Source organism: Prosopis cineraria, unplaced genomic scaffold (assembly GCF_029017545.1).
Source record: "Prosopis cineraria cultivar Desert tree isolate PC_DT_omini unplaced genomic scaffold, ASM2901754v1 PC1, whole genome shotgun sequence".
Taxonomy (NCBI): domain Eukaryota; kingdom Viridiplantae; phylum Streptophyta; class Magnoliopsida; order Fabales; family Fabaceae; genus Prosopis; species Prosopis cineraria.
This window is the reverse complement of record NW_026555332.1, coordinates 37,752,998-37,764,502: the sequence shown is the minus strand read 5'-3', so window position 1 is coordinate 37,764,502 and position 11,505 is coordinate 37,752,998. Positions and strand designations below refer to the sequence as shown.

At 32.7% G+C, this 11,505-nt stretch overlaps 1 protein-coding gene across 1 annotated transcript; it reads left to right on the top strand.

Annotated features, from left to right (window-relative positions):
- Positions 1-9,371: 9,371 nt before the first annotated feature.
- On the top strand, positions 9,372-10,040 carry LOC129295939 (NDR1/HIN1-like protein 3). Its single transcript, XM_054934563.1, has one exon. The coding sequence runs from the start codon at positions 9,372-9,374 to the stop codon at positions 10,038-10,040; it is 669 nt and encodes a 222-aa protein (XP_054790538.1).
- The last annotated feature ends 1,465 nt before the right edge of the window (positions 10,041-11,505 follow it).

Genomic DNA, 11,505 nt, shown 5'->3' with positions numbered 1-11,505 from the left:
ATGTTTGAATTAGTATAATTGATTAATATTTAAATTAATTATGCCTTTTTTATTTCATGTTTGAATTAATATAGTCGATTATATTTGAATTAATCATGGTTGATTAATTTTGAAATTTTATTGTGTTACAGATAAATGGCTTCAAATTTCGAGTCCACTAAAATCCTTTCATCAAATCCCGCTACAACTTCTACTGATGCTCTGTCGTCACAAAAAAAAATTGGAGCAGGAATATAACAATATCTAGCGAGGCCTGACAATAATAGAAGAAGTCACAAAAACAAGAGCTGCAGGGAAAAAAATAGCAGTGCAGTAGAACAAGAAAGGCCAAGCCATCAAATCTGCAAAGTTTATAAGCTATATTGGGGTTGTGGCAAAGATAACTGTACCTATCACGCAGAAATCATGGCGCAAAGTTGATCAAGCCATGAAGGACATTGTTTGGGAAACTGTATCTATAAGTTGCATTTGACTAAGTTATATTCTATTATAATATTTTAAATTGATGCACCTAACATATTTATTTTATTTTACAGTCAGAATTTGAAATAGATGAGAGCAAGAAGGATTTTATCCTTCAAAAGGCTAGGAGGGCATTACGGTCTTTTAGACATTTTATTACACAAAAATATTTAAAAGACCCTGATGCTGAATTTGTAGCCCAAGTTCCTCCCCTATTACAGCCTTTAGTAAAGCAAGAAGATTGGGATGCTTTTATTGTCTCTCGACACGAGAAGGAATTTAAGGTATTTATGTTTCTAAAATTTAAATTTTAGTGCCTTTTATTAAATGTATCTATGCGTACTAACAGGATATTTTTGTTATTGATTAAAGGAACTGAGTACCTAAAATAAGGAGAGAGTGGCCGATAATGAATACCCTTACAGAGCAAGGAGGTTAGGGTATGCAGGCGTGGAGTAGAAAGAAGTGGAAGCTGAGGGATCGGATGTTACCATATCTCGCCAAAGACTCTGGGCAGTGGCACAAACAAATAAAGATGGAGTGATTGACAACCCTCGTGTGAAAGAGGTTGCTGAAAAAATTGTAAGTGTTATTCTTATCTATCAATTAATAAACGATTATTAAAATGCATACTAATTAGCTCTACTTTTCACAAGATTCCCTCTCTTAAGAAGTATCACAGGGCAAGCTTCCTGAGCATGAGGATATCTTAGCTAGAGCGTTGGGGACCCCTGACCACCCTGGTCGTGTTAGGGGTGTCGGCTTCGGTGTTACAAAGAAGCAATACTTTGGTAAAATCAAGAAGCGAACATCGGCTTCTTCATCTGAGGTCCAAGAGTTGAGAGAAGAGCAAGCTGTTATGAAGCAACAGCTAGAAGCCCAGGCAAAGTTAATTGACATGCTATTGAAGGGGCAGATCCCTGGGAGACTTTTGGCTAACATTAGTCCCAACGGGAAAGATAGCTGCACAGTCCCTTCAAACAAAATACCCGAGGTAATGCATTTTCTCTTCTAAATTTGCTTAACTAATTTTTTATCTAAACAATTGACATTCTTCATTTATTTAGGGTGAGAATGACTGTAACTATTTAGCAGACAATCCGTCACATAAAGTAATTGCAACGAGATGCCTGTATAACATTGCCGGGGACACAATTAATAACCCTCCCCTCCCGCCCGATTACATTAGGGTTTCCTTGCTTGTTATAATCGACCCCAAGTATCCATTACCTTATCCTACTGATGAGATGCAGACAGTAGGAGATGCGTTAGGGAGCTTCATTGCATGGCCCAGCCACCTTGTTATGGTTGGTACACAAAAGCCGACAAAGGACCCAAAGCCACCAAAGGACCCCTTGCTAACAAAGAAAAAGATATATATGATTTATATAATTATTTAGAATCTTTAATGTGTGTGTGTGTGTGTGTGTGTCTAACTTTTTCATTGTATAGCCAAGGGGGAAAAGCAAATTGAAGGGCAAGGTGTCGGGTTATACTAAAGAGTCAGCTATGGTTTCATAACATGCAGTGCCTATACCTGTTGTAGAAAACAAATTTCATAACTCTCTTGAGACCTATGCTTCGGCTACGAGGATGATTCGTCAAGTGCTGATTGGGGATATCATTAATTTTGACAATGGGCTATTTGGTAGAGCATCATTTGAAGTTGTTCAAGATGAAATTTTGAATGAAATCCTCAAGCACGATATGGCAAGCACTAGTTTGATGACTTTCTACATGAGGTAATTCTTCAAGATTTATTAGTTAATTTCTTGAATTATTTATGTGTGTGAGTATGCAAGCATATTAACTTATATATTTTCTCACCCAAGTCACCTTTATACCTCATTCATGGTTCCTGGTAGCCTCGAGTTGAAGATCAAGCTGATTAATCCTCATGACGTCTCTCCCCACAATAATATTATAAAGGAAGCCCTTGAAAATCAAGCAAGAATGCTTTTGGATCAATTTCAAGAAAGGGGAGCAGCGAATGATACTTTATTTCTCGCTCCTTATTGCCAAGGGTGAGTTGTTAATATTTATTACGAGTAAATATTTTTTTATATTTATTTATTTGGTAACATGTGTTGTTTCTTGTTAGGGGATACTGGATGCTTATTGTGGTTAATCCCGTTGCTCCAAAAATATGGTATCTCGATCCCCTTAATGGAGAGCCAAGCAATAGGAAAGATATGGTGGTACTTTTTAATGAGTAAGTTGGAATTTTTTAGTTGTTATTTCTTTTTATTTTTAGTTTTCATTCATATATATTTCTTACGTTCATTCCATAATTCCTTCTTAGAGCTGTGGTGTTGTATCGCACTGCGACCGACATGACTGTGTCCCCTAAGATGAGGGCATTCGAATCTTCAGAGAAATAGGTCACTGTTAAGGTATTCATTCAATTGGTCAAGTTTTTAATCAAGAAACTGTCTCATTATATTTTACAATTTCATTAATATGTGTTTTTTTTACAGTGTCCATTCCAGCCAGATCAGAACAATGACTGTGGTTATTGCTTGATGAAGTTCACGAAGGACATTATCACTCATGCCCCTACCACATTATCTGACAAGGTATATATATAAAATTTAATTACACTTCAATTATAAATTTTAAACAATTTTAATTAGCTACCTATTAACTTGAAATTGTTGTGACTATTTGCTTACAGTACTTCGAGGACGTCTATTGCCTTCGTCATACAGCTGCACATGTAGAAGAGGTCCTTGAAGAGGTGGGCCAATGTGTTTTCAATATGTGGGTAGTAACAGTAGTTAGGCCGGTACAATAGTTAGTTACATTTATATACACATTTTTTAGGCCAATTTTTATGGGATAGGCCACTTAGTTTTGGAATATTAGTTTACAAATAAGTTGAGCATAGAATTTTTAGATTTTAAGGTTAAATGTATAGGAATTTTTATGTTAATTAGATAGGAGATACTATTACAAATATTCATTATATTGCATTATTTTCGTTGCTGGCTAGCTGGTTTTTATCTATATCTGTATCTTTATGTAGGGGGCTGCTTTAAAAGCAGCCACCATATTTAAAAAAATTATGCCATAAATACTTGACGATTATTTCAAAATAACCGTCAAGTATCAATATACTTGACGCTTGTTTCAAAATAAGCGTCAAGTATTTGTAAATACTTGATAGTTATAAGGAAACAAGCGTCAAGTATTTATGGCCAAACGAACTGGCAGGTTTTGGCCATCAATACTTGACGCTTGTTTCCTTATAACCGTCAAGTATTTGCAAATACTTGATACTTGTTTTTAACCGTCAAGTATGTGAACTAAGTATGCACTTTCCAGAATAAATACTTGATGCTTGTTTTGAAACAAGCATCAAGTATTTATTCTGGAAAGTGCATACTTAGTTCACATACTTGACGGTTAAAAACCGTCAAGTATTATTTCTTTAATATATGTCGCACCCTTACTTGATGGTTAAAAACCATCAAATATTGTAAAAAATATGCGTCAAATATTGGTATTTTCTATGGTAGTGCTCTATGACAACATTCATATATTTTCACTAGCTTATATCTTTAGGATAATAAATTTTTTAGTTTTTTAAATTTATCTCAATTATCAATTTAGTCTCTTGAGTTTAATTTTTATTGATTTGGTTTCTTCTACTTTCTTAAATTATGACATTAGTTCTTTAAGTTTTATAATACAAATTAACTATTAACTTAATCTAATAAAATACGTAATGTAAAATATACATTAATGACTTTGACATATGTATAAATGAAAATGGATTACTGGGAAAAATGTTCTAAATCTATTATTATATGTATGTTGAATATTCTATTTGTTTTTTTAAGTAATATTACTTTAAAACTTTCAAAAAGAATGAAGTATTGCGCTCATTGAACCAAACATCCATTGATTGTTGAATCTTTGCTTTGACCAATGAACCAAACATGTGTCGCTCTTTGAGTTGCTCTTCTTCCACAATCAAATTATCCTTCTCTCTCTCATTCCCCCCTGTTTCTCACTGCCAGCAATACATTGGGGTTTACATTCCCAGACATAAATTCCAAGGCAGGTAGTCCTCAACAAGTGATGATGGAGGCAACAAGATTGTGAGTGATAGGCAACAAGATTGTGAGTGATGGGAAGAGTGACAATGAAGGAGTAGCAAAGTTAAAGGCAATCGAGAGAGGAAGCTAGAAATGGGAACACAACGTCGATAAAAGGACAAAGGAAAGGACAGTGATGACAGAGGGAGTTGGAGAGTCCTTTTCTTCTCTCCTTGTCTTCCTCGTTCATGGTTGCTTTCTTTAATTTGTTTGGAATAGTCTAAATCTGTTTTAAAGGCAAGCAATAGCAGTAGCAGTATTTTAGAATCTTCTTTGTTCTTTGTGGAGCATTCTATAAAGTTGTTTCCTTTCCTTCTTACCCTTAATTTGTTTTTTTATGTGTTTGGCTGCCGAAACTCTCAGCTAGATTACTTCTGGGAAAACAATATAAATCTAAAGATCTTAAACCCTAATTTGCATGAATCTCAAACCTCCCTTTTAATTAACTATCAGAATCCACCCTTTGTAGTGAAACCACTTCCTCGCACTCAGAGGAGGAAGAGAAGCTCTTGTTGGTGTTGTTGGTTGTGTTGTTGCTTTCTTTCTCGAGAAGGCTTGAAGGAATGGTTCTCCCATTTGTCATCGGAGATTTCATAGAAATCACGCTTCATCGCCGTGACTTGGATATGAATGGAAAATGTGTGCCCTATAAGAGCTCCGGATGTTGAAGAAGAAAGACTCAAGTGAAGGAGCTGGAAAGTCCCCATTTGTTCAGGGAGCGTTTCAAAGTCAGGAGGAGTAATGGAAATTAGAATTGAAGGTGAGAAACAAAGGGGGAGAGACAAGAGAGGGAGGGGAGGGGAGAGAGAGAGGAATAATTTTTTTAAATTAAAAAAGGCTAACAAAAGCTTGATTACAAAATAAAATTAAACATTGCAAAGAAATAAATCTCTGTCGTACATGATAGCAGAGGCATATTCAAAAAGAATAACATCATAACATGAGCTTAAAAAGGAGCTTTAGTGACCATTTCAAGTTAGCATATTAGCACATGCGATCCCTTCTCCACGAGAGTGATGAAGCTCAAAGTCAAAAAGAAAGATCAAATAGCATCGAATGCCTTGAATTATCGACCATAATGGGTGATTAGAATTGTCATCTCTAAATATGAGATTCATAGCTTCTGAGGAATCAATGAACATGCGAACAAATGAAAGTTCATACTAAAGGCAAATTTAAATACTAACTACAATTGAGCAAAGTTTAGCTTCAATACAAGAGATGAGAGAGGAATAATTTGACTGTGGAATAAAAGCAACTCAAGGAGCCACACGGGTGTGTGGTTTATTAGTAACGGATGTCTAGATTAATAGTGAAGCAATATTGCATACTTTTTACAAGTTTTGGAGCAATATTACTTTTAAAAAATATTTAAAATATTAGGTGCCTCTTACAAGAATGTTTCAAAGCACTGTTACCCTTTAACCCAAACGAAAATAAATCAACTTTTAAATTAGTTTAATTTTAATATGATCCCTTTTGTTCTTTTGTTTTAAAATTTTTTGAGTTTTTTTCTATTTAAATAATTACACTTCTTTTTATATGATTGCTATTAATATTCCATTATCAATGTTATAGTTGATATTAACCATGTTTACTTGCATCTTTAAATAATAAAAACTAAATTAATAGTCAAAATAAATTTAAAAAGATTAAATTGATAAAAATTAAACTTAAGAACTCAAATAAATAGTCAAGACAAATTTAAGAAATTAAAAATTTCATCATCTCTCATTTTTCTAAGGCATTTGATTAACTTATGATAACGTTTGTACATGGGTATACATCTGTGTCGGTTAAAATCAGAGTGCATTTTTATTTTCTTTGCACTCTGTGTTTATATAGCTGAAAACAAGGGTAATTATTAGTAATTTTTTTAATAAAATTTGTGTGTGTGGTGGGGGCTGCATGTATATCTGTACGATCAATACTCAAGATAGGATGACATCAACCTATATTAGGGCTGCACAAATACCGGACTGGACCGGGTTGGATGTCAACCCGAAGTCTAGTCTGAATGGAGACCGGGCTAGAATTTTCAGTCCAAAGACTGGTCTAGTCTTGTTGGACCCGGGACCTGGACCGGGTTGGACTTGGTCCACCGGGTTACTAGACCAGTTCAGTTTCTTGAATCCAACTATCTTAAAAAAAAAAAAGGTCCTCATATCCCCTTTCCTATTCACTTGTATCAATATCATAAGCTTACTACCGTTTGAGTTTCAAAGCAAGCACTATTTAATTGCACATGATTCTTGTTATGAGATTAATTATGTTTCTTTCAGTTTTTTAGAGTATAAATAATCATCTTTCTCGCGTATTATATGAAGTACAAAAAAGGTGTCATACTATTCAATACCTATAAATATTACTACTGTTTTTTTTATTCTTGCAAGTGTCAAAGAGTTAGTTAGAGATTTGTGTTAATTATAAATGTAAGATTTCCATTTTTTTTGTCTCTTGTATTTTATTTTTGTCTAAATTACCCTATAATCATATTTTCATGCGATATGGAGAAATGGAGAAATGACAAATGAGGCTATCAGAGACTTTAGAGTTCAGAGACCGAGTCTGAAGCATGCACGTGAGGTGTGAGGGTACTGTTACTGGGCTCAACTAAGTAAGATCTTTTTTTTTTGTAAATAATATAATTATTTAATATTTAATATTAAAAAAATAACCTGGACCGGGCCGGACTGATTGGTCCGAAAGAGCAGTCTCTAGTCTGGTCTGACCCGTATGTGCAGTCTGACCCGTTCAGTCCAGTCTTTTGTTCGGGTTGAATTTTTCAAGACCGGGTTGGACCGGGTCACACCGGGTCGGACCAAACAGACCGAGTTTGAAATTTTTCTGCACAGCCCTAACCTATATCCCATCCCGACTCAAAAATTGTTTTTTTTTTTTTTCCAAGCTAGAATCAACTCGTGATGATTGATACATACACACACACACCGGCGCTCGTTAAGTTTTATCACTAGTACAAAATAATCTATTAACGAAAACTCCCTAACGCTAGCGGGGTTTTTATGCGTCTTGATTTGACTTACTTTTTTAGGAGTGGTTATGAAATCCCGGTCCTGATCGGTATATTTCCAATACTGATCATGTCAGAATGGGTTGATCATGACTTGAAAAAAATCTGAATAGGACAACAAAACTAGAACAAAATTTGAGTCGAGTAGGGACAAGGGTTGAGTATCAATACCCACTTTTCCAACCAAACAAAAAAAAATCATGCATATCAGCTGTTAAAATTGCACCATCATCATCGTCATCTAGCCATCAGGACTCAGGGTGAACTGTACCTATATATTTTTTTGTCAGTGAAAATTAATATACTTCTAGAATTTGGGCTGGACCTAAAATTCAAATAGGTTGAAGCTTTGAGGATGAGATGATTTTATAATAAAACAAGAGCATGCTTATATGTGTGTATGATAATTTAAATGAAAATTAAATGAAATAAATTTAAGGATTATATTGTAGATTAAGATGTTAGAATAATACATATACAATATCAAAGTGGATCCGTTCTTGTAAATTCCGTTGTTTAATTTTTCATTTTCAAAGTCCATGTACCTCCTCCGTCTTGATTTGTTAAAATCACAGGAATGAAAACAACTAGGCTATTAAATTAATTTAAATTTTATCAATATAATCTCAATATGTTAAGTTTTATTCTTTTGTTTTTTAAAAAGATTTATTTTTAGTGGTGGTGGTCATTTGACTAGTGACATTATGATGGATTTTATTTGTTCTATTTTAGATCAGATTGACCGAAGTTGAATTTATTATATATAATATAATGATTATCATTAATGAGATACTATGTTTTACTATCTTAATTTCACTAATTTATATTTCTAATTAAATCTAAATCTAATTATTGTGCATGATATATATTGTTAGTATACTAAATATGATATCTTATAAACAAATCTTATAATATATAATAATTCTATTAAAGAAAAAAATTAATATATCTTATAAATATATATTTCTTGTTAATATGATAGGATAGAAATAATATATCCTGTATGAGTTTATTGAAAATTTTTTTATTATTTATTGATATCTGATATTATCTTTTCAATAATAAAAAGAAAAACTTTTTAGTTATTTAAAAATAATAAAAAACAAGTAATTTTCAGATAGTTTAGAGATTTTTAGATCTATTAGTGATTTTATAAAAAGCAGACAATATTTTATGTACAACAATAAAAAAATTAATTATTAGTTAGTTATTTTAAAATTTTATAATATTTTTTATTAATTTTTTATTCTAATTATTTGAAAAATTTATGATATCTTTTGTATTTTGCATTTTTATGTCATTCTCTCTCATTTATTGTATTTGATAATTTTTAGAAGCTATTTGAAGTAACTACTTTAAATAATTAAAAATATGTTTTTTTAAGATTGTGATTATTTTCAAAATTTCAAACAAACATTATAAAAACTCATAAAATATTTTTAAATAAATAAGTAACTTTTTATAAAAAAACAAGAAAGAAACAAACAAGGCCCTTTACCTTTTTGTATTTAAATGTAATTGGATGACTAGTGAGATAACGATTAATTATTTTATTAGACCCGAATACATCATCATTTATTATATATAATGCTCATCATTAATGATAGATTTTTTTTCCCTATCCTAACGGCACTCATTCAAAATTTTAAATTTAGACTTCTAATTCTAATGATTGTGTATATAAATATATATGGGTGTGTTGTGAAAGAACAGGCATACACATACATAATAATTCAGTCGAAAAACAACCCATTAGGTGTTACTTGGGAAAGGAGACAATGTGTGGTGGTGAGCGTGGACGACGAGGACAAGCATGCAACATTCTCATGGTCCTTGTGTTGGCGCTCTGTTTATGCTCCTTATTCTTCTGTTTATTTCCCGTCATTTCTTTATCCAACCTCGAGTTCTACGCAACAGAGGCCTCCCTTACACAGTTTAATCGCACCACAAGCAGAGACAACAACAATAACACATACACTAATCTCTTTTACAACTTGACAGCCAGCATCTCAGTGAAAAACCCTAGCTTATTCACACGGGTCGATTTGAGCAGCATCACAGCCTCTGCTTGGTACAAGCAGAGAAAGTTAACGTCTTTGAGATTGGCACCTCTTGTTATGCGCCACAAGAAGACCAACGTTCTGGAACCAGTCGTGTTCCAGGGTCGGAGAGTTGATGAACTTTGCCTGGAGGTTGATGATAACCGAGAGGCAAGTGCTGGGATTTATGAGATCGACGTGGGTTTGGATCTTCGGATCGTAGTAAGGGATCCATTGAGCTTGTGGCCTGATGACCGGGTCAGGCCACCGGTGGTGTGGTGTCGCCTGAGAGTTCCTTTGGTTTCGAATAATGGCTGTGAATCGGTTGTGCCTTTCGATGTCACTCAATGTTCATTATTTGGAGGAAGGCATTTTTATTGGAACCGTTATTATATGTATGGAAACTGATTCCGACAGGATAGCCTTCTGTAACTAGAAATTCTAGTCACGTTTTCTTATTTCAAAGAAATGAAATGAAATGCATTAACAAAATACAAGTAAAAATAAGATGATCAATCATGAGTCATGAAATTTTGAAGGATACGATGATTCTTACATTTATAGTATATATTAATGAATTTTATTATCTTTATCATAAAAATAAGGAGGATTTAGTTTATTTTTATATATCTTAATTTTTTCAATCCATTTTATTCCATTTCTTTTTAATAACTAAATGTGATCTCAGTTCTTATAATCCTAGTTTTTTTCTTCTGGGGCTTATTTTTATGATTGTTTGCAGTAGAAAAAATCGTGCATAATTTGATAAAGTTATAATATTATCTAGACATTAAGACTAGGAGTGAACTGTCAACTCAAATTCGTGAATTTTTTATTTATAAAAAATGATTTATTATTTAATTCTTCTAAAAAAATTTTATATTTAACGTATTTTATTATTTACAGATCTTACTTTAACTAATTTTTCAAAACAATTAGAAATCCAATTTTTCAAGTATTAAACAAACAAGTTATGACTTAATATAATTTCTACTATTCTTGTATATGCCCAGTGCATACCATTGATGCTCTATCTAATAAAAGCATACCTTGTTACACTTGTTAATCAAATAAAATTGAATACATCATTATTTTTATTCGGGAAATAGAGTATTTCTTTAAATTTTTATCTTTTCTCTTTCTATTTTCATCAATGACATAATTAATTTATATTCACAATCATAGATGTTAATAATCATTAATATTAATGATTATATTCTATTCTATAATAGAGTTCAAATGCCATTAATATGAGGATATTGTTAGTAGATACTTAAAAGAGACATGTGAGTACATTAGACATTCTTGCAAATTGACGATATGCGATTATGATATTTCAATACATATATTATATTCAAGAAATCACCCTCAACCTCAAAGCTAGGGCTAGGCCAACTGCCAAATGCCAATACTCACTGCTTAGCATGACAAAATACACTAGTTTGATTTTTGACTCTCTTTGACCACTTTAATTGCTCTCTGTTTTTATTCTTTTTTCCCCCTTCCTTTTCAAGTTTTTGGCCCTGAGACCTAAAAGAACCAAACCTAATTAGGTTAAGTGAGCCAACTGAGACTTTGCACACTAGCGAGTTGAATTGTTATTTGCTAGTATAAAAAGTTAATATCAGTAGGAATTAATTGGTAACTAAATATCCACATCAAACCTTGATCTTACCTTACACGTATATCCTTCGGGTTTTCTACTTTTCCCAGTATTATCCATGAAAATGCGTCACTGATTCGTATCCCACCTTGCGAGCTATATTTCAAGTTTTCAACCAATCCAAGGGAAAATTAAAAATGCCAAAAACAATACACAGACATTTTCATGAGAAATTGAACAGATATATACGCATAAAAGCAAAAACATAAT

Excerpts from the sequence above, each read along its gene's own strand:
- LOC129295939 (XM_054934563.1), top strand. The coding sequence starts at position 9,372 with ATGTGTGGTGGTGAGCGTGGACGACGAGGACAAGCATGCAACATTCTC.